This window comes from Neomonachus schauinslandi, chromosome 9, assembly GCF_002201575.2.
Source record: "Neomonachus schauinslandi chromosome 9, ASM220157v2, whole genome shotgun sequence".
Taxonomy (NCBI): domain Eukaryota; kingdom Metazoa; phylum Chordata; class Mammalia; order Carnivora; family Phocidae; genus Neomonachus; species Neomonachus schauinslandi.
Window position 1 is genome coordinate 26,256,475 of NC_058411.1, and position 23,874 is coordinate 26,280,348.

Here is a 23,874-nt window from a genome sequence, read left to right on the forward strand (position 1 = left end):
CAGGGAGCCCAATGCGGGGCTCGATCCCAGGACCCTGGGATCATGACCTGAGCCGAAGGCAGACACTTAACAACAGGGCCACCCAGGCGCCCCAAGATTTTTTATTTTTTATTTATTTATTTATTTATTTATTTATTTTTAAAAGATTTTATTTATTTGTTTGAGACAGAATGAGAGACAGAGAGCAGGAGAGGGAGGGGGGTCAGAGGGAGAAGCAGACTCCCCGCCGAGCAGGGAGCCCGATGCGGGACTCGATCCCGGGACTCCAGGATCATGACCTGAGCCGAAAGCAGTCGCTTAACCAACTGAGCCACCCAGGCGCCCAAGATTTTTTATTTTTTAAGTGATGTCTACACCCAACGTGAGGCTCAAACCCATAACCCTGAGATCAAGAGTTGCACGCTCCACTGACTGAGTCAGCCAGGTGCCCCTTAATAAGACTTTTCTGACTTAAATCTAGGCTTTTGTTGTCATCTAGTGAGGCTCCTGTCCTTAAATTAGTAAATTTTGAAAAATTTTTGTCTAGGGGCTCCTGGGTGGCTCAGTCTGCCTTCAGCTCAGGTCATGATCCTGGGGTCCTGGGATCGAGCCCTGCATCAGGCTCCCTGCTCGGCGGGGAACTTGCTTCTCCCTCTCCCTCTGCCTGCTGCTCCCCCTGCTTGTGCTTGCTTGCTCTCTCTCTGTCTCTGTCAAATAAATACATAAAATATTTAAAAAATTTTTATCTATCCCTCTATCTGTTTGAGAGAGTGCGGGCACATGCAGGAGCATGGGGAGGGGCAGAGTGAGAGGGGGAGAGGGAGAGAATCCCAGGTAGACTCCCTGCTGAGTGTGGAGTCCATCGCAGGGCTTGATCCCACAGCCCTGAGACCACGACCTAAGCTGAAACCGAGAGTCATATGCTCAACCGACTGAGCCACCCAGGCGCCCCGGGTGGTTTTTCCCAGGTCCTTGCCTGAGTGTGGAGATGATGACATCTTTGATGACTGTTCAGTGCTGTATTCTTGATGCCATTCCCTGCTGTCCTCTACTGGTTTCATTTACAGTAAACATTTCTAACGACTTGTAATCCTCTCCTTCTGCTTTACAGATTAAATTAGGGGTGCCTGGCTGGCTCAGACGATAGAGCATATGTGACTCTTGATCTTGGGGTTGTAAGTTTGAGCCCCACATTGGGTGTAGTGAATGCTTAAAATCTTTTTAGGGGCAGGGAAAAAAATAAAAATAAAAAATAAAATCTTTTTTTTTTTTTTTAAAGAATTAAACTAGTGTGGTGAGCAAATCTGGAAGCTTATTTTTATCCAAATATGCCTTGGAGAAGTTCTACATTTTCTGCAACTTTATTCATAGGAGCTAAACCTAAGTTAGAGTTTTTAGGTCAGCTTGGAATGTGAAAATATCTTATTCCTGCCACCTACCTTTTTGAACTTCCTCCTTGCTCTTGAGAATTGTCGTTGTGCTTTTGGGGGCTAGGGAGTGGGGATGTGTGAGTATCTGATTGGTGAACAGATTCTGAATAAAGGAAGAGTGACACCATACTGGTGACTACATGTTACTTTGAAATTTTATTAGTTCCCGGACTTTTTGCCCTATAATATGTGTGTGTTCAAGGTTCTAAAGAAGTCTGTTCTTAAGCCTTTTCTTTTAATTGATTCAGAAAAAGTTTCACATGAACAAGAGGCCTTTAGGAATCTTCAGGGCTAAATATTCCTTCCCCCTTGCAGATTATTTAGTTATTGCTGACTTCAGGGCCTCTCCCTTGTGAGTGCCTGCTAACCCCTCCACGGTGGAGAATGGCAGACTGAACAATGCAGTGTCCCACTTGAGAGGACTCTTCAGGTGCTCTTACTTGCACTGACCCAAAGAATCCATCACATTCTGTTAGTCTTTCTTGGCTTCTGTGCAACCCATTCTTTCAGACATTCCTTTTGTGGGGAGGCAACATGGAATGTCGGAAGAACATGGATTTTAGACTACTTCATTTTTTTTTTTTTTTTTTTTTTTTTTTAAAGATTTTATTTATTTATTCATGAGAGACAGAGAGAGAGAGAAGCAGAGGGAGAAACAGGCTCCCAAGGAGCAGGGAGCCTGATGTGGGACTCGATCCCAGGACCCTGGGATCATGACCTGAGCCGAAGGCAGACGCTTAACCATCTGAGCCACCCAGGCGCCCTAGACTACTTCAAATCCACACAATTTATTAACTCTGTGATGGTGGGCAAAATTACTAAGTTTTCTCATCAATAAAATGGGGATAATAAGACAGGCCTCTCTGGAATTGTTGTGAAGATTAAATAAATATTATGTATAAAGTTACTAGCATTAGTAAGGGATTAATTCCTTAATCCCTTTATCCTTCCAAACCACTCAGTTGCAGAACCTCAAGCCTAAATCACTTAATACTTTTTTCTTTGTTCCCGCATCCTGGCTGCTAAGTGTTGCCACTCGAAATCCATAGTCTATAATCTCAGCTGAGACCTCAGTGCTACCAAGCAATACTTTATGTGATTTTTTTTTTTAAGATTTTATTTATTTATTTGAGAGAGAGTGTGTACAAGCAGGATGGGGAGGAGTCAAGGGAGAGGGAGAAGCAGGCTCCCTACTGAGCAGGGAGCCTGACGCGGGGTTCGATCCCAAGACCCTGGGATCATGACCTGATATGACCTGAGCCAAAGGCAGATGGGTAACTGACTGAGCCACCCAGGCACCCCCTTTTATGTGATTTTGGTCAGCTTTCTTCTTATGCAGAGGTCAGAAGTTGGTGGCCCCAAAGAACTCGGTTCTATAGGCCTCTTTTGTTTGGCCTTGAGATAGTTTTTCATATGTTGGGTTTGGCTGTGAGGATTTAAAACTTAGGAGGTTTCAAATAAAAGTTAAAATGTCTAGCTTCTTTTGAAAAATTGGATGCTCTAAAAACCCAGCATGACATGGCACTCATTGGTTTCTCTCTTGAGACAGGCGCATCTTTTCACTTTGCCAAATTGTCCACAACCTTGTGGACCTACACTGGCCCATTAGATTCAGTTACATTGCTCACTTGATCCTTGTGGGCATTGACTTTTTGGTTTTGTCCTATGGGCTCCCCCTCCTTAAAATCCCTCAAATTTGTCCCCTTCTCCTCATACTCAAAGCCCTCATCATTACTAACCTGGAGTACTGGAAGAGTGTCCTAATTCATCTTCTTATCGCTAGTATTGTCCCTCTCAAGGGACTTGTCTTCACAGTATTATCAGATTCATCTTTCTAAATTGCAGACTGAATCACATCACTCTCTTGTTTTAAATCTTCATTGCCTTTCCACTTTGTACCAAATGAAGTTTAAACTCCCTAGCATGGTTTGCATTTCTACATGATCTGGCCAGTACCTCTCTAGCCACTTAACCTCTCTGTGTTTCAGTTTCCTGCTATGGAACATAAGAGAAATAATAGTTCTTACCTATAGCATTATAATAAAGACTAAATTTTATTTTTATTTATTTATTTATTTATTTTAAAGATTTTATTTATTTATTTGAGACAGAGAGAATGAGAGACAGAGAGCATGAGAGGGAGGAGGGTCAGAGGGAGAAGCAGACTCCCTGCCGAGCAGGGAGCCCGATGCGGGACTCGATCCCGGGACTCCAGGATCATGACCTGAGCCGAAGGCAGTCGCTTAACCAACTGAGCCACCCAGGCGCCCAAGACTAAATTTTAAAATGCATATAAAGCACTTGGCATAATACTCAACCTTTAGTAAGTGCTCGATAAATATTAATAGTATTATGGTACTACTATATATTTTTTTTTTTTCCTGGACCCCAGGTGTTCATATTTGCCTTTTCTTCTACCCTGAATGTTTTTACACCCCTGTTTTTCCCTTAATTGCAGCTCATCCTTTAGGACTTAGCTCACGTGTTACCTCCACGGTACACTCCCCGAACCTCCATATCCCATGGCACCTGTGCTTTCCTCTAGTAGTGCACTTTTCACATTACAGTGAGGTCTCATTTCTTATTCGTCTTATTTAGACTTTTAAGCTCTTCGAAGACAGGAACTATTTTACATATCCCTGTATCCCCAATGACTAGCACAGATCTAAGCATTGACAAATTAATGAAGGATCAACATCATTCATGGCAGAAGATACTTGATTAATATTACTCTGTTACTTTTAGGGAATTTAGAAGATGTGCCATAAAACGTTTTTTAATTACCCCTTATTTCACATTAGTCAAGCAGTGAAAACTATTCTTTAGTTATTACATTTTTCCTCAAAATGAAATACCTTTATTTCTGACCATAAGTGATACATGCCTTTGTAGAAAATCAAAAGAAAAATAAAAGTATAAAGAAGTTTTACTAAGAAAAAAACTAGTGTTATTAAAGTGCTTTAAATGCATAGACTTTTGTGTGCTGCTCAGTTTCCATATTTAAAATCGCACCTATAAATGAACCTTGTTTGACAGAGAGCATTAGCACATCTAGTTTAATATAAGGAAGCTACTAGTTTTGTGTTCCACATTGCAAGTAGCTTCCTATCTTAAATAATGAAATGTGCCTTCTGCTAGGACAACCATGAACCCTAGAAAAGAAGTTGCAATCCAGTGTGTCATATTACTGTCATTCCCTTGTTTTAAATATGACCATTCACTTACCAATGCATGCCACTTCATCTGTGCTTACAGGCCATTCTCTACAAATGGAGCAGTTTCAGTTTGGAGAACTAAAGCTAACAACCTAGAAGAAAGAAATTATCACTGGTGGAAGCCAAGGATGTCTTTTTTAGGACAAATTTCTTGTTCATTCCCCATGCCTCTCTGCCACCCCATTTGACCATTGACATAATTGATGTGAAATTTGCAGGAATAGATCTTCCAGATTTTCTTCTCCACGCATGTCCTCTTTCCTTCTCTTTTTGCACCAGGTGTCCCATTTCCATTCTCTGCCCCACCTCCACCCCATCAAGATTTGTTTTACAGAAGAGATGTGTTCTTTTGTGTCTTTCTCCTTTTTGTAGTACATTCTTCTGGTAATTGTCCACTTCATTTTTGTGACCTGTCCCTTTCTAGGTAATGATACTGGTGTACATTTTATATAGCAAACTTTTGCTAATAAGCCCAATTTGTATCAACTGTATTGCCTTTTTGGTATGGTAGGACATTCCATAGCAGCGACATATTTTATTTATTTATTTTTAAAGATTTTATTTATTTATTTGACAGAGACACACACAGCGAGAGAGGGAACACAAGCGGGGGAGTGGGGGAGGGAGAAGCAGGCTTCCCGCGGAGCAGGGAGCCCGAGGCGGGGCTCGATCCCAGGACCCTGGGACCATGACCTGAGCTGAAGGAAGACGCTTAACGACTGAGCCACCCAGGCGCCCCAGCAGCAACATATTTTAGCCTTTAGTGTGGATACTGTTTGAATGAATGAAATTTGCTGTATTTGAGTTTCATCTTCTAATCCAATTCCTGTCTTTAAGAATGAACTGAACATAGTCATCATAATGAGAAATATCAACTGTCTTCTATAGACAGTGTTTCTTTCCATTCTCCAGTTTCTATAAGTTCTCTTCCCCAGTGTTATTTGCTTCCTGTTCTTACTTACTTTTTATTTTAGATCACAGATTCTGCTGGTCATATTCTGTACTCCAAGGAGGATGCAACCAAGGGGAAATTTGCCTTTACCACTGAAGATTATGACATGTTTGAAGTGTGTTTTGAGAGCAAGGGTAAGTAATCAAGAGTGTTTCCCCTGAATTAAGTGTCTCCTCTCAAGTTAGAGCATGAACTTTCTCTCTTGGGCTATTAGGAAGAGGAAATGGTAACTACATTGTTTATGTGTCTTTCATACATATAAGTGAAAGTTGGCTCATCAGCTGAGTTCTTCATGTACAGGAGTAGGCATTTCTTAAATGCTGTGACCTATTTGGCTTGAATGATAGAGTTGAATTTCATATAGATGCTGGAAAATAGTGCATTTATATATATGCTAGTGACACGTTTTCTCAGGAATTAGAAATAAGGTCTGTCTGACAAACAATATATGGCAAAGTTAGAAGTATTTTTGGTCTCCAGAGCACTTTTCCTAGTTCTGTCTTGCTGTGGATTCTTCTGTGCGTCTCAAGGTCAAGACCCCATAGTACCCTTTAGTCTGATTACTTGATGGCTTCTGTGCTCAGTAATGGGGGAAAAGGCAGATTCCTTTTTACTCCTTATTCATTGGTTTAAAGGACACTAGACTCTAAAAGCTTAATGCATTTATACTTTTTACATTAGTTGGGACTCTTTTGGGCTGCAGGACGTAAAAACTCAAACTGCCTTAAAGAAAAAGAAGGGATAGGTCATTTGACTCTCTGAACTGGGAAGTTTGCAACATGGTGCTGACCTCAGGCATAGCTGCATCTTGGGGTTTTTATGGTATCACTGGAACTCTATCTCTCTCTGTTTCCATTCCTTGCCTCCATTTAATTTTAGTCTCAGGCTTCCTCTGTGTAGAAGCAAAAGGACTCCTGGCAGTTTTACATTTGTAGAATGTTCAAAATACAGGATCCTAGAAGAAGAGCAAGCACCTTTGCCAACAATGCCAGTAGATGCCCAGGAATGGCAGATGACCCAGCTGCTTTTGATAGGTAATCAAGAATTGACTCCCTTGATCTAAAGTTGGTCAATTCAGCCTAAGAGCTAAGGGAGTTTGCCAGAAGTAAATGGACTAATAGATTAAAAATAAAAAATTAAAGGATTTTATTTTATTTATTTTATTTTTTTAAGATTTTATTTATTTATTTGACAGAGAGAGAATGAGAGACAGAGAGCAGGAGAGGGAGGAGGGTCAGAGGGAGAAGCAAACTCCCTGCCGAGCAGGGAGCCCGATGTGGGACTCGATCCCAGGACTCCAGGATCATGACCTGAGCCGAAGGCAGTCGCTTAACCAACTGAGCCACCCAGGCGCCCAAAAATTAAAGGATTTTAATGGTGATTTCATGACTGATACCCTTCTCTCTGCTCCCACCAGTGCCAGTTCCAGTTCCAGGATGTCTCAACTATATTCTAGACATTTCCACATGGTTGTGCCACTCTTACCTCAAAACCAAGATGTCTAAGACTGTGTTCACAAGCCTCCCTTTCAAACTAATTCCCCTCTCTTATCAGTGTTACCACTATCCCTCCAGTTACTTGGGCTCACATTTTGAAATTCTTTTTGCCTTTTTCAGCCTATCATCAAGTTACACTGATACTTCTTTCAAAATATCTTCTGTATCTGTCACCACACAAATCTGAACTCTAATCTTTTATTTTTTTTTTAAAGATTTTATTTATTTATTTGAGAGAGAGACAGCATGAGAGAGGGAACACAAGCAGGGCAACTGGGAGAGGGAGAAGCAGGCCTCCCGCCGAGCAGGGAGCCTGATGCGGGGCTCGATCCTAGGACCCTGGGATCATGACCTGAGCCTAAGGTAGATGCTTAACGACTGAGTCACCCAAGCGCCCCTGAACTCTGATCTTTTAAATCATGGATTGTGTTGGGGTGCTTGGATGGCTCAATTGGTCAAGTGGCTGACTCTTGATGTTGGCTCAGGTCGTGATCTCAGAGTCCTGGGATCGAGCCCTGCGTTGGGCTCCATGCTAGATGTGGAGCCTGCTTAAGATTCTCTCTCTCCCTCTCCCTCTGCCCCCCCTAAATATGTGTGTGTGTGTGTATAAATGTATACACACAGTATAGTCAGCACTCAATTTCTGATTTCATTTATCTTGATATGGAAATGCGATACCTTGTAGTCTTTGGAGCACCTTTTAAAAAATTGTCCATTTGACAGAGAAATGCAGAGAAGTTTGGTGTTTTTTAAAATTTTGTTTTGTTTTTAACAAAAGGGACCCTTTAGGGCCATGATGTCAGCTAAGGGGATAGGCTAGCTGGTCTGTGCAAGAAACTGTATGGTCTAGACTGAGAATAGCCAGAGGTCTGTGGTTTTGTGGTTTCACTTGTGTTTGAATAATGCTAATGCTGTGCTATGGCAACAGAGAGATGGTGGGAAGAGTCTCTTAAGAAGAGAATATCTTGATCATTTGGTCCAGGTGGGCTGTGAGCTGATTCAGTTTCATAATTTTTTAAATGAGGAAGGAGAAGCAGAAATCTGCACTGCATCTCTTATGGGCCAATGCTGTGATCAGGATTACACATTGGATTTGGGAAAAGAGACCTCCCTCTCTGGGTGCCGCTTTTTTTGTTTTGTTTTGTTTTGGAGACTTACTGGTTTAATGCTCAGAAGGCATCTGTGACTTAGTTTCTTAGTCCTACCTAGTCTTATTTCTGTTGTTTTCTCTCTCTCTTTTTTTTTAATTTACATTTTTAAAAGATATTTGTTTACCAATTTATTTATTTTTCAAAGATTTTATTTATTTGACAGAGAGAGACAGTGAGAGAGGGAACATAAATAGAGGGAGCGGGAGAGGGAGAAGCAGGCCTCCTGCTGAGCAGGGAGCCCAATTCAGGGCTCGTTCCCAGGACCCCAGGATCATAACTGAGCTGAAGGCAGACGCTTAATGACTGAGCCTCACAGGTGCCCCAAGGTTCTTATTTATTTATTTGTTAGAGACAGAGGGAGCACAAGTAGGGGGAGCGGCAGACAGGTGGAGAAGCAGGCTCCCCACTGATCAAAGAGCCCAATGTGGGACTCCATCCCAGGATCCTGGGATCATGACCGGAGCCGAAGGCAGATGCTTAACCAACTGAGCCACCCAGGCGCCCCTGATGTGCATTTTTTTTAAGATTTTTTTTTTTTTTAAGTAAATTTTTAAGCCCCAACATGGGCCTCGAACTCACAACCCCAAGACCAAGAGCCACATGTTCCACCAACTAAGCCAGCCAGGCGCCCCTCTGTTACTTTCAAGTTGATCTTTCTAATCTATCCAGAAAAACTTCTGTACTGTCTTTTATTTTTTTAATTTTTTTAAAGATTTTATTTATTTATTTGACAGAGAGACAGCGTGAGAGAGGGAACACAAGCAGGGCGAGTGGGAGAGGGAGAAGCAGGCTTCCCGCGGAGCAGGGAGCCCAACGCGGGGCTCGATCCCAGGACCCTGGGATCATGACCTGAGCCCAAGGCAGACGCTTAATGACTGAGCCACCCAGGCACCCCTCTTTACTGTCTTTTAAACATGCTGTACTCATTTCAATATTTGAGCCTTTGCCTATGCTGTGCCCTTTGCCTAGAGTACTTTGTCTTTGCCTTCAGGTGCTCTCTCTTTAGTGAAGTCTGTCCACAAGTTAACCCTTCCCTTCTCTAACCTTTACTCCATAGCTGGGATTATTTGAACTGGTTTTTTTCTCTTAAGGTTGTTAATGCTTTGCATTTTCATCGTAGCTGTTATGAATGTTTGTCTTAGATCCTACTGAATTATTTGAAGGCAGAGATTGTAATTCAGTCACCTAGTGAGTTCTCACTGAGTAGTTATTGAATTGACTTCAGTCCATTTCAGAAACCTCCAATGTTCAGGCAGCGGGGAGTGTAGTACCATTCTCTCTGGCTTGTACTTTGAAGAACTCCAAGGCTTAAGTGGCACAGTTTCCTTAAACTCCTAATTCCATGCAGGCAGTTTGTTTGTTTGTTTGTCAGAGAGAGAGAGCAGAAGCATGGGGAGTGGCAGGCAGAGGGAGAAGCAGCAGGCTCCCCACTGAGCAAGGAGCCTCATGTGGGACTCGATCTCAGGACCCTGAGATCACGACCTGAGCCGAAGGCAGACACTTAACCGACTGAGCCACTCAGGCGTCCCCCATGCAGGCAGTTTTTTATTTCATAAATAATTAGGTAAATTCCAGGGGATTGGGGCTGAGCAATTTTCTGGGATTCCTGAGTCTTTCTCTCTCTCCTACTTGATGATTTAAGGTTAAATTCTTTTTTGATCAAGCTGAATCAGTTTACCTTTTCTGATACAAGCCTAGCTCTGTTGGCCCTACTATCCCAAATAGGCATTTCTCTTTCTAAGTAGCATCCCTGAAAATTGTACTCTTCTTTACAAGTGTTTTTCTTTCTTTTTTTTTAAGTGTTTTGTGGGTCCTATAACATTGTATTAACCTACTGAAATGGCCTTACATTGACCAAAATGTTTGAATTAAAGTGGAATATTAGCTAAATCCTGTGTTGTTTTCAGTACTCATGTTTATATTAAGTAAATCCAAGCTTAGCATATACCCAATAATCCTTTTTTTTTTTTTTTTCCAAAATTTGACAGGGCACCCTTTTCAGATGTGGAAATGTACCTTTTTGATCTTAGTTGGTGCCCACTACCTATTGGTCTATATGCCACTCAGTTTTATACTGTGTTGACTTGAGTGTTATTTCCTAATCCCGTAAGCCTGTATGTTGTCTCTTCTGCTGTTCTGTCCCTCTGTAGTACCAGCTGCAGTGTCTTGTGTCCTGCCTGCCCAGAGATGTTTGCCAGCAGCATGTTCTCGTTGCTTTCCGGCACCCCACACAGATAGAGGCTTTGTCTGGAATGCTTGTGATTTTAGCCAGAGCCAGGAATTTTCTGCAGCTGAGTAGGGGGAGGAGTTATGGCTGTTTCCCTCTATTGAGAGGGTAGGGGTTAGAGAGAGGGAGGGTGGGTGGGTGATTTCCCAGAATTTTAAGTATTCTACACAATGAATCATTTGATTTCTTTCTCAGGAACAGGGCGGATACCTGATCAACTCGTGATTCTAGACATGAAGCACGGAGTGGAGGCGAAAAATTACGAAGAGGTATGTCCTGCTGTAACAGCCGGTAGTGTGCTGGGCTAGGAGGTTTCTGTGACCTAGGCAGGCCAACTGGCTGTGCTTTGTCCAGAAGGCTTTTGTTTTCTCAGCAGTCATGTGACAACCAGCTACAATCTTACTGATACAAAAAGTTGTGTTAACAGTCTTGAACGATAATTCTGACTGTGCCTTCGGCCAAATGACTGAACCAGCTATCCCACAGACATGTTAGTGTGTAGGGGCACCTGGGTGGCTCAGTTGGTTAAGCGTCTGCCTTCGACTCAGGTCATGATCTCAGGGTCCTGGGATCGAGCCCCATGTTGGGCTTCCTAAGCTCAGTGGGGAGTCTGCTTCTCCCTCTCTTCCTCCTCCTCCCCCCTGCTTGTATGTGCACTTTCTCTCTCTTTCTCGCTTTCAAATAAATAAAATCTTACAAAAATAAAAACAAAAACAAAAAAACCCAAAACCACATGAACTATTCAAGACTGGAGGATTGATCTTTACAGAAAGGTAAGAGTATTTTTACCCAGATCAGAGTCTTCTTACAACCAACAGTACCTGAAGGTATGAAGAAGAGGTGGGGGACAGGAAATGTAAATGGTTTTTAAAGAATGTAAACAAGGGCACCTGGGTGGCTCAGTCCTTAAGTGTCTGCCTTCGGCTCAGGTCATGATCCCCAGGGTCCTGGGATCGAGTCCCACATCAGGCTGCCTGCCCGGCAGGAAGCCTGTTTCTCCCTCTCCCACTCCCCCTGCTTGTGTTCCCTCTCTCACTGTGTCTCTCTCTGTCAAATACATAAAATCTTAAAAAAAAAAAAAAATGTAAACAAAATAAAGGAAAGTTGATTTAAGTGATTTAAGAGAATTTTCTAGGACTGATGGACCCACAGAAAGTTGCTCCATCTTTGGTCAGGACCTGGGAAGGAAATGTCCTAAAATGGAAGAAGATTGGAAGTGACCGGCTAATTCTGCAACAGGAAGTAGTCGTACAACAATTGCAGCTCTTTAAGTCTTTCCTCTGTTTCTTAGTTCAGATATCCAATAGAATAACACCAGACTGAGTTATTTGTAGGTGATCAACAAGAGCGAGAGATATGGTAGAGGTAGTGAATGGAAGACAGTTCCTGGTAGAGACTTTGAATTGCTTGTTTCTGTGTCTAAGCTGGTTTTTAAAAGAAAGCAAGAGAGCCTCTTTACTTGATAAAATGAAGAGTAAATTGAAATAATCCTTTTAAGCTTTGATGGTTGAGAAGAATCTTAATTATATTTATATAAGGTAATGTATGTTAAAATGCTATTTTAAGGTATAAAAGAGAAAAATGTTGCAGTTATTCTGAGGTAGAAAAATAGGTAAGGTGATTTTCAGTTTTCGATGACTGCTGCAGTATCCTCAACTTGAGACCACTCTCAAAGCCAGCATGCATTGTTACAATAGAAATTTTACCTGTTGTAACTCTTTCCTCCTGATACGATGGCTGCCATTTATTAAATAATAAGGCATTTGATTAGACATTAGACATAATTTTTCCCTCTAAAACAGAGGGCATTATTGTGAGTTTATATAGAAAATGATGTGGACATCTCTGTCACAGAGCATGTTAGAACTCCTATTCCTCCTGGAATTTCTACCATCCTTGGACTTTGTTGACATTGGGGAAGGGCCTTTATCTTTCCTGACCTTTTGCTTAACCCACGAGGGGAATCCCTAGCAGAAAGGAAACCACAGCACTTCCTTTGCCTGCTTCCTGCTTTGGAAGTCTGGCACGTCCTAAGCATGTCGTTACGCACATGGTTACAACACAGTTCTAAATTCTGTTTCTTAACCAAGTTAACTCCTGCTACTACTCTCTTTGGCGATCTTACCACCAACCCCACCACCGCCCCCCAAAAAAGGCAGAGCAAACTGAGACAGAGAAGAAGTGGTTTCAACACAGGCCAAAGGCAGCCGTTTCCTCAGTCAATGGCTAGGCTCCCTTGAATCTTGCTTAGAAATAGCTGTTACTTGTCTCTCAGCAAATGCCTGTGACAAGAACATGAATAATAGAAGCACTTGTTCTCTGGTTAATTATCAGCAAGCACTGAGCATATGTAGAGGTTTTGAGGCATTTAATTTCAGGCCCTTGAGGTAATAGAGAGTTTTTATCTCCAGAGGATTTGGGCCTATTGGTATCAGCATTTGGCTTTGGGGAGGTGGCACATTTTCTTCAAGTTTTTTCATATCCAAAGTATCTTCCTCACAGTTGTGGGCTTCATGATTCTGAAATCCCTTGTGGTTTTGTAAAATTGAATAGTAGTCAGTGTTTCAGTAGCTGAGCAGAGTACTACAATGCCTACTAAATTGTTAGAGAGGATTTACTTAATTAGTGCGTGTGGAATTGCTATGTAAACAATACAAATGTAAGATGGTATTTAGAAGCTAGAATGGTTGTCCTATTGTAAAGAAGCATAGAGTCTTGTAGTTTGAATTCTTTAAAGAGTTCAGAATGCTTATGTCCTCAGAAATAAAGCACTTTTGATCCCCTCTGTTGAATTTTAAGGACCTTTCACCACTGTCTTTTGCCCATGGTTGGGGGGGGGGGGGCGGCATCTTTTTTGTGGCCTTTGGTACCAGAGCAGCTGCTTGTGAGGATTAATTGTCTAATCCTGCAGTTGTGGAAATGAAGGCAGTAACTGTCCCACGAAGGAGCTATCTGACACATCCTCAAACTCTGGGGCTGTATATGTCCCTTCTTGATGTGGAGGTCAGCATTTTCAGTACAACTAAAATCCTCTTGTGCCTGTGGGTTCTATTAGTATGTCATTTGCTATCACCATGTATACCAGAAACACAGTTGCCCTTGTTGGAACAACAGCTTAAGACTTTCCAAAAGTTCTACTTTTTTGAATGCCCTCAGGAAGGAGGAACTCTGGTTCTGCATACTAGATCCAAAATCCTTTCTCGACATGAGTAAAATGAAATAACGGGCAAGGCACCTGACACATTGTTGGTTAGTTCAGTAGATTTTGGCTTCCTTCTCCTACCCTTTCTGGAAACTGACTATGACAGAGTAAATAGAATCATGCTAAATTTCATATAGCCCCTAAGATTGGCAGTATTATCTGGCCTTATTTTGGTACATTCTTAACCTTTTGAGTTTATATGAAGAGGCTTGTGATTCACATACGTCCCCACACAAGTAAACTTGTCCTTGGCTATAGGTCTGCCTTCTTTATCTTGATTGTGTAGACTAGATGATCTGCACTGTTACCGCTGTGCTTCTAAAATTTGGGGGGCTATGGTGGGGAGTGTGGAGGTAACAGCAATTTGACTGAATTTGGCTTACCACAAGCAGCTTCTCTTAAGTCTCAGTGCTCCACCAAGGAAAACAATCTAGCGATTCTCTAGAGGTCGGTTTCACATGTATGTTTTAAGAAGCAGTTTTTCAGAGTTAAAACCTTTCCTAGGTGCAGTTACATATGACTCTGAATTCTAGGTTTAAATCATCACTAGGGGGCGGAAGATTTGGATATGGCTTAAGAAGGGTAATTTCACAGTTTTTTTGAGGTGTTGTACATGTGCAGGGAAAGGCTTTCTGACTTGTAGCTTTTCCAAGCAGTCCCTTCCACCACAGATGAGAGTGATAGTGTGGTGGGGAGGACTTTCTCCTGGGCAGTGGGTGAAAATAGATACAGAGTGCTCTAAGGAAGCCTTGCTTTAGGGGACCAACAACACTTATTATCTCATATGAGAAAGTTGGCTCCTCTGAAGAAAGCATTGAATGGGCATGCTATACGAAGTTTACATTGTATTAATTTCTTTGAGTTCAAGGGCCAAACTAGTGTGGGGATAAAGGATAAAAATCAAAACAATGTGAATATGACAAAGTATGATTGTTAATTATGTGGCACAGTCTAAGTGCTGTAGGACTTTAGGAAAGAGGGAGTCGGTGTGGACAGAAGTTGTTAAAGAAAGCTTCATGGTTAAGGCTTGAAAGATAGGTAGGGGTTGGAGACACTGAGTGAATATACTTTTGGAAGTCAAAGGTACAGTTTTGCTTGCATTTTACAAAGCGGCAGAGCTTTGCAGTTCTGATGCTGAATAAATGCTTTGGTGACCTTGGGAAGGGATTCAAGAGACCATGGTTCTGCTAGTCCTGGTCTTCCACCCAAAGGACTTGATAACTATGGAATCTTCAGTTTCATTTGTAAAATGAAGTCCCTTGTAGCTCTAATAGTCTTTATTGAATGGCTAAAATGCAGCTTACGGGGGGGAATGCTACCCTCTAGTGGAGAACCTATGGTACATAACATTGTCAAGTAGGCTTTGCTTTTATCAAGCTGTTGGCAAAATACATGTCATCCTTCCAGCCTGAGAAGAGAGAAGTAGACTGGAATAACGGCCTGCTGTCCTGAAACATTTATAATTTCCCTTTTTTTTTTTTTTTAAGATTTTGTTTATTTATTTGACAGAGACACAGCGAGAGAGAGAACACAAGAAGGGGGAGTGGGAGAGGGAGAGGGAGAAGCAGGCTGCCTGCAGAGCAGGCAGCCCGGTGCGGGGCTCAGTCCCAGGACCCTGGGATCATGACCTGAGCCGAAGGCAGACTCCTGACAACTGAACCACCCAGGCACCCCTAATTTCACATTCTTACAGACATTGTGAACACTAAATGAGACGTTCAGAAGAGCAGAACAACAGTCAGTGGGGATTTTGATACAGTTGTTCTTGTCATCTTTTTGTACTGACTATGATAAAAGTCTTGGTGATAAACTCATTGAATATTTAGTCCTGGGCAAGCGAAGAGGGTCTTCCTGAGAATAGTGATGATAATTTCCTTAAAATTTTTACTCTGTTAGTCTGTAAAAATTAGAATAATAGCAGTATGAAACCAGGGAAGTTTGACTAATAAACTGGACAACTTACCCAGATCCTTGTGGCCTAATATAGCTTGATCATTTCACCTTTGATCCAGAAAAAAAAATAGTGTAGTCTACTAGTTTCCTTCATCAACGTTTTAGTACCTTCAGAATAAAATATAAACTCAGACTTGGATTCCAATCTCTGATCCATCAAGCTCAGAACTTGGGCAAGGGTTATTTAACACTTTGAATCTTAATTTCCTGATCTGAAAAATTTAGGGATAATAATATTCACCTTATATAGGGTTAGGAGGATTAAGTAAGATTATAAGGTATAAAATACATACACATTATGGATATATACTGATAGGTCTAATTCATTATACTGCCTTCTTCATCCTCTTCCTCAGTTGAACTCCTCCCTAATTTTTGAGCCTTATATTTGCTATTACCAACAACCCTCCCCCAAGCATGTATAAGGCCATCCCCAATACTAAATTTCTTTGGTTTTTCAGGTTTTAGGGCTTTTCAGGTTTTAGGCATTTGGCCTGTTGTCATTTAACAAAAAAGATGGGGAGGGTTAGAAGTAGTCTTCAAAGTAATTTTTTAAAAGAATATTTTCAGGGGCACCTGGGTAGCTCAGTTGGTTAAGCTTCTGCCTTTGGCTCAGGTCATGATCCCAGGGTTCTGGGATCGAGCCCCCGAGTAAGGCTCCCTGCTCAGCGGGACGCCAACTTCTCCCTCTCCCTCTCCCTCTCCCTCTGTGGCTCACCCTGCTTGTGCTTACTCTCTCTTTCTCTTTCTCTCAGTCAAATAAAATCTTAAAAAATATATATTTTTTCAGCTGGCAGGGGCATGGCCATAGTTTCACTTCCAGGTTTTTTTGCAAGTTTCTATTTAGAGAGCCTTAAATCATTTATCGCTAAAGAAGTTTCATGCCATTGTTTTTATACTATCTCATTCAGGAAGCTTCGGAGATGAAAGTATAAACCAGGAGGGAAAATGTTAAACAGACTAAAGTTGAGCTTATTATATATGTCTTGTATTGATATCTTTTCCCTGGGGAATTTCTTTGCTCTGTGGCTCTATATGAAATCAACCAACAGGTATATAGTCTAGAGTAATGGCAAAATCTGGCATTTGGGCATTAAGCTAGGAGAGTTAGCTAAATGCATTAACTAACCATTAGTTAAATGTTACAGTCAGGGCGCCTGGGTGGCTCAGTTGGTTAAGCGACTGCCTTCGGCTCAGGTCATGATCCTGGAGTCCCGGGATTGAGTCCCGCATCAGGCTCCCTGCTCGGCAGGGAGTCTGCTTCTCCCTCTGACCTCCTCCCTCTCATGCTCTCTGTCTCTCATTCTCTCTCTCAAATAAATAAAATCTTAAAAAAAAAAAAAATGTTACAGTCAATTAGCTTCATTCTGTTTGTAGCTGTCAGTCATGCCATTAACTCTAGCCAACATTTTACAAATGTAAGAAAATATACATCCAGTGAAAGAAAACTTAGGTGGATCATTGCAAATTCATTGCAAATTCATAAGGTACATTTTATGTACCTTATTTAAATATAAACTTTTTATATCCCCATCCTAACAGCAATTTCTAGTTTTATTTTAAGTAACTTTTATTTATTTATTTATTTAAGACTTTATTTATTCATTTGAGAGAGAGAGAGGCAGAGAGAGCACAAGCAGGGGGAGAGGTAGAGGGAGAGGGACAAGCAGGCTCCCCGCTGAGCTGGGAGCCCGACGTGGGGCTCGATCCCAGGACCTGGAGATCACGACCTGAGCCGAAGGCAGATGCTTAACCATCTGAGCCACCCAGGCACCCCAAATAACTTTTATTTTAGATAATTTCACATGTTCAGTGAGGAATATAGATGAGCAAAGAGAACATAAGAACACTCTTAAACTCTTCCTGTTCATCCCACGTTAACTGCTGTTAACATTAGCTGAAGAAGAACAAAGAAGGTGAATTGGACAAAAAAGAGAAGAAAAAGGGCGTTCTATAGAGAACATACAATAAATAGAGAGTAAAGAGGTAGTTGTTGAAAAAGAATTTTTTTTAAAGATTTTATTTATTTGAGGGCGCCTGGGTGGCTCAGTTGGTTAAGCGGCTGCCTTCGGCTCAGGTCATGATCCTGGAGTCCCTGGACCGAGTCCCGCATCGGGTTCTCTGCTCGGCAGGGAGCCTGCTTCTCCCTCTGACCCTCTCCCCTCTCATGTGCTCTCTCTCTCTCTCTCGCTCTCATTCTGTCTCAAATAAATAAATAAAATCTTTTAAAAAAATTTATTTATTTGAGATAGCATGAGCAGGGGGCAGAGGGAAAGGGAGAAGTAGGATCCCCACTGAGCCAGGGAGCCCAATGCGGGGCTCGATCCCGGGACTCCAGGATCATGACCTGAGCCGAAGGCAGTTGTGTAACCGACTGAGCCACCAGGCGCTCCTTAGAAAAAGAATTTTTGATGAATTCTTAAAGAAAGATTTAAGAGCAACTGGTATATGAGTTTTAAGATCTAGAAAACTCTGGTGGTATATCCTCATTTTAAAAGTAAATCATAATATAAGATTGATAGGAAAAAACCAAAAATAGGCTAATGAAATCTTTGCTTTTGTCATATCTGCCTTTAGTTACTAGACACTCTTGGAGGTTTCACAGTGGTCTGGGTTGAGAAAGGAAAACAGTTCATTTCTTTCTCACATCCTTCATTCCTTAGCATACAAGGAAGTCCTCGAAGATTTCTTTTGGTAACTGGCTATGTAATTCTAAAAACAAAAAATGCAGTGGTTTGTTTTGTTTTGTTTTGTTTTTAGCAAAGCTAGGCTTCATCTGGGCTCTGGAGCTCTGATATAAACCCTAAAGCTGTTGTGGGATTTAAAGGAGCAAAGCAGAATTCTCTAATTTTATAGTTTGAGTTATTATGTTAATGTTACAGTCATATATACTCCCTCATTCCTGTGCATTGTCGATTGGGAATTTAGAGGGTTTTCTTTTAAAATCACGTCTGACTATGACTCTAACACTTATTATGCTGATAATATTGTTTCTTTCTTGGACACGAGTAGAAGGGCAAAGTAAAGTGCTTTATTAAAATCAGAAACCTAGGGGTGCCTGGGTGGCTCAGTCGTTAAGCGTCTGCCTTTCGGCTTGGGTCATGATCCCAGGGTCCTGGGATCGAGCCCCACATCGGGCTCCCTGCTCCACTGGAGGCCTGCTTCTCCCTCTCACACTCCCCCTGCTTGTGTTCCTGCTCTTGCTATCTCTCTTTCTCTCTCTCTGTCAAATAAATAAAATCTTTAAAAACAATAATAATAAATCAAATCAAATCAAATTAGAAATCTTAGGAAAATAACATATTTTACTTTATAGCCTACTATATTACAGTACTTCCAAGGAGGTTTTAATCAAAGTATCAAAAAATTCTGAGATGGAAACACATGAACAGTTTGTGGGGAAGGGCAGAAGCCCAGATTTTAGAATATGTTAGAGTGGTAACAGAAGAGGTTTTAAGTTTGGTGAAACTTTTTTTTTTTTTTTTTTAAGATTTTATTTTTAGGTAATCTCTACACCCAACGTGGGGCCCAAACCCGCAACCCTGAGATAAAGAGTCACATGCTCTATCAACTGAGCCAGTCAGGTGCTTCGGGTTTGGTGAAACTTTTAAAAGACTCATCTGTTGCCTTGTGTTCTAGACCAGAGCAGTTTTTTCAAGGAGTACGTTCATAATTCCTTTCTTTTCCAGATTGCCAAGGTTGAGAAGCTCAAACCTTTAGAGGTGGAGCTCCGACGCTTAGAAGACCTTTCAGAATCCATCGTTAATGATTTTGCCTACATGAAGAAGCGAGAGGAGGAGATGCGAGATACCAATGGTGAGGGGAAGGCAGCTCTTGTTTCTTCATAAAGGAGACAGAGCTCTTTTCTCAGTTTTGCCAAATGGGGATAGTGGAATGGGATGATGGGATGATCACTTACTTCAGTGTTGTTGTTTCTCCAGGTAAATGAGCTTTGTTAGATGTTCAAGGGAATAGAAATTTCTGTGATAGGCAGTTGACTATATTCTCAGCTTATTGTGTATCAAACTGATAGTACTAATCTTTGTAATTTTTAACATTTATATGTAGAACAGTGAACTTTTAAGAAAAAACAATCCAAAATCCTACTGTCAGGCCTAGAGACTGAGTGAAGTTTATTAATTGCCTTTTCCCCCTGGCCACTGTATAGCCTGCTGAGCCTCATTTCATTGTCTTATAACACTTTTGTTTTTTTAGAGTCAACAAACACTCGGGTCCTGTACTTCAGCATCTTTTCAATGTTCTGCCTCATTGGACTAGCCACCTGGCAGGTCTTCTACCTGCGTCGCTTCTTCAAGGCCAAGAAGTTGATTGAGTAATAAGGCCCAGTCTCCTCCCACCTTGTATCTCAGCCAGCTGAACATCACTGGGACATGTCCGACCTAAGGCATCCTACTAACAGCACCATCAAGGCACATTGAAGCTTTCTTGCCAGAACTGATCTCTTTTGGTGTGGGAGGACAGGGGTTACCACCTACCCAACAAGTCAATGAGGGACTTCTTTTTAACTTGGTAGCATTTGGACTGGTTTTGCAACAATAGGACTATTATTAGAGTCACCTATGACAAAAAATAGGGGTTACCTAGATAATGCCAAAGTTAGCATTTGTACTGGGTTTCCTCTTGTGATCTGTTCGAACCATGTTTTCTTTCCTTTTCCTACTAGCTCACCAGCTTGGGCTTCCACTTTAGTTCCTTTACCAAGGTTTGTATGACCATGTTGAACTTGTTTCATTCTGATTGTCCTCTTTGGATTTCTTTGTGAAAACACACTTCACTTTCTCTTGACCCTTAGCTGAAATGTTTAGGTAGCTTCTGGTAATATCCTTTCATAAATCTAAGTCTCTTCAAAGGGTGATAGATGGGACACCTCATAGAAATGAGCATTGAACTGTATATAACTCTTAAAGAGGACTTCATTTTAGAGAATTAAAATATTTGTGCTCAGCTGCCTGAACCTCTTTTGTGTATTTATGTGTGTTTAGTTCTATGCAGTTTTATCCGGTGTAGATTTGTGTGATCACCACCGCAAGATGCAGAAGTCTCAATTCTCGTATCCCTATACTACTACCTTTTTATAACCACAGCCACCTCCCTTCTTTTCCCCAAAGTCCCAATTTCTGGCAACCACTAATCTGTTCTCCATCTCTACTTTTGTCATTTCAAGCATGTTTTATAAATGGAATCATATAGTATGTAACCTTTTTTGAGATTGGCTTTCAAAACTCAGCATAATTCCCTCGAAATCCATCCATGTTGTTACATGTTATCAATGGCTTGCTTCTTTGTATTGCTCAGTAGTATTTCATGGTATGGATGTATCACAGTTTGTTTAACCATTCCCCATTGAGGGACATTGGCGTCATTGTCAGTTTTTGGCCATTTCTGCTAAAGCTGCTGTGAACATTGATGTACAGGTTTTTATGTGAACATAAATTCTCATTTCTCTGGGATAAATGCCCAAGAGGGCAATTGCTGGGTTGTATGGTAAGCACGTGTTTATTTTTCTAAGAAACTGTCCTACTCTTTTCCCGGAGTGACTGCCATTTTACCTTCCCACCAGCAACGTGTGACCAATCCAATTTCTCGGAATCCTCACCAGTATCTGCTATTGTTTTTATTTTTTATTTTAGTCATTCTCACAGGTGTGTCTAGTAATGCCTCATTATGGTTTTAATTTGCTTTTTCCTAATGGCAAATGATGCTGAACATCTTTTCATGTGCTTATTTATCATCTATATATCTTCCTCAATGAAGTATCTATTCCTCTCCTTTTTGCCCACTTTCTAATTAGCTTGTTTTTTCTACTAAGTTTCGAGAGTTCCTTATATATCCTAGATGCAAGTCCTTTGTCAGATATGTGGTTGCTTGAATTTTTAATATAACTTCTAGCAAGGAAAATACAGGTAAAATTTACCAACTCTTCTTATGTGGCCAGTCACCGACTTAATTCCTGTCCTTTATGTGTTCCATCTAGCAAATTAAGACATGGGGTATAAAAAAAAAAACACATCTGGGAGGATTATGAATAGAGTAAATACTTGAAAATGAATGTTGCAAAAGCAAAGCCAAGAATTGCTGTGGGAATATAAGGTGCCTAAAGGCCATTAAGTAAGCAAAGGTATGGATACAAATGACCATGTTTGTGAACAGGAAAAATACTGTCACTTGAAAATTACTCCATTTCGCCCAGGAAAGTGGATAGGAGTCTGTCCTTTCTGTAATCTCTTTTAACCCCTGCTGACTGTTACAGGGCTTTGTCTAAGTGCAGTGGCAAGAATTACAGGACTTAGGGCATATAGCTTGCAGTTAAGAAGCAGATGTATTAGAATTAACAGAGAACACTGCTGTGATGACCAGGGTAAGGTACAAAAGTAGAAGAGGGAGTGAGTTATGTTGTTAAAATCTCAGGCTGTTCTGTTAATGTTCCAGCTACTCTGAACCCCCAACCCCCCCCCCCCCCCCCCTTGTGTGAATTCCTCCGGCCTGGCAGAGTGGTTCTTTCATTAATTTGTGCAACATTGCCATCTGCTGGTAGGAATTGATAGATACGGCTTCTGAGACTGTCGACCAAATCCTCAACATAAGGACAGTGGATGTTGAGAAAGTCCACCTGTGGTATTACATATAGTAGATGACGGAGGATACATCCCAGTAGGGAAGGGAATAACCAAATTTGTGGGTCAGATCCATTTTTAGGGATCTAAAGGTCAAATTTTGTTCTGTACCATTAGCCTAATAAGAAACTTTCATATTTCTGACTGGTGCCTTTCCCCTTTTTCAGAAGCAATGACAGTTCTTAACTTGGTTATAGTCTTCTGTTTTGACAAAATGGCAAAGAAGAAGATAGGAGAGGAGAATATTTTACTGATGTTTTTGTTCCTGAATGTGACTTTGTGAAACTGGGATTTTTTCCATGTCCTTCCCTTTTACTTTCATGCCGAAAATACCAACTCAGACATTTGTGCTTTCAGTTTAAAGTTCATTGATAATTACACCTTGATTTTATCGAAAAAGTAAAAATTATTTGTCTTTGATAGAAGGCTAGTGCAAGAGTAAATCAGCTTTAAAAATGGGGATTTTATCTGCTTTCCTCCATTTTGAGCCTTTTCAACACAGTCTATATAATATAGATAGGAATGATTCAGTTTAAGTGCTGTTATATCATCGTCATAAACTCCTGTTATAAGCCATTTTCCTGTTTGTTTAATGGAAAGAGGCATGTGGGATTTCTACAGATTCACTTGTAAATGTTGGACTGGGGATTTTTGTGTAAATTTTCTCAAATAAATGCTAGCAGAAACCATTTTAGGTGTATTTTTCTGTTCATCTTGAGTATCTCTTTGTCTGAATTGGCAATAATTCTTCCATATTCTTCAGTTTTAAAGTATGGCAAATTATCCATGATAAATTAGAGAAAAGGTTGTATGTAATTTACTACAGATGGATAAAGTTTATTTGAGCTAATACAATTTTATTATATTTTGTAAGTATGTAAGCTATATGTGTATATAAACATAATCATAATAATTAACATCTTCAGAAAGGCAAAATAGGGTTATGTAAGCCAAGAATTTTCTGTAGCTTCTTTTGGAAACTGCTATTGGAATTAGTCCTAGAGTGTCCTATCCCTTACCCTCCATTCTTAAAATTCCCCTCCCAATTCAGAACCTCTCAGGACTTGTTTTTTTGCCCATCACATCTATATAAAACCCAACCCATGGGCGCCTGGGTGGCTCAGTCGTTAAGCGTCTGCCCTTCAGCTCAGGTCATGATCCCAGAGTCCTGGGATCAAGTCCCACATCGGGCTCCCTGCTCAGCGGGAAGCCTGCTTCTCCCTCTCCCACTCCCCCTGCTTTGTGTTCCCTCTCTCACTGTCTCTCTCTCTCTCTTGAAAAATAAATAAAATCTTTAAAACCCAACCCAGCAGGCTAGGGCCATTTTCTCCTTCCTTTTACTTACAGTTGAATATTTTTCATAAAGCTCCTTTCCAAGAGTCAACCTGAAGTGCTTTGCACATTCACAGGCTGGCATCTTATTTATCCTCAACCCCCATTCCCCCCAAAAACAAAATTTGTTGGTGAATCTATAAAGTCTATAAAGTAGGGATTCACAAATTGAGTATAACTATTTAATATCAAAAATGTCTTGGGGCGCCTGGGTGGCTCAGTCATTAGGCATCTGCCTTTGGCTCAGGTCATGATCCCGGGGTCCTGGGATCGAGCCCCACATCGGGCTCCCTGCTCTGCGG

General features: G+C 41.1%; 1 protein-coding gene across 1 annotated transcript in view; it reads left to right on the plus strand.

Moving 5' to 3' along the window:
* Positions 1-22,929, plus strand: part of TMED10 (transmembrane p24 trafficking protein 10) — a 38,358-nt gene extending 15,429 nt beyond the window's left edge. Inside the window, exons 2-5 of the mRNA XM_021679791.1 lie at positions 5,599-5,710; positions 10,646-10,719; positions 19,295-19,421; positions 19,821-22,929. Of these exons, the coding sequence (XP_021535466.1) occupies positions 5,599-5,710; positions 10,646-10,719; positions 19,295-19,421; positions 19,821-19,942 (435 nt within the window). The 3' untranslated portion in view covers positions 19,943-22,929. The remainder of the gene's footprint in view (positions 1-5,598; positions 5,711-10,645; positions 10,720-19,294; positions 19,422-19,820) is intronic.
* Positions 22,930-23,874: the final 945 nt, after the last annotated feature.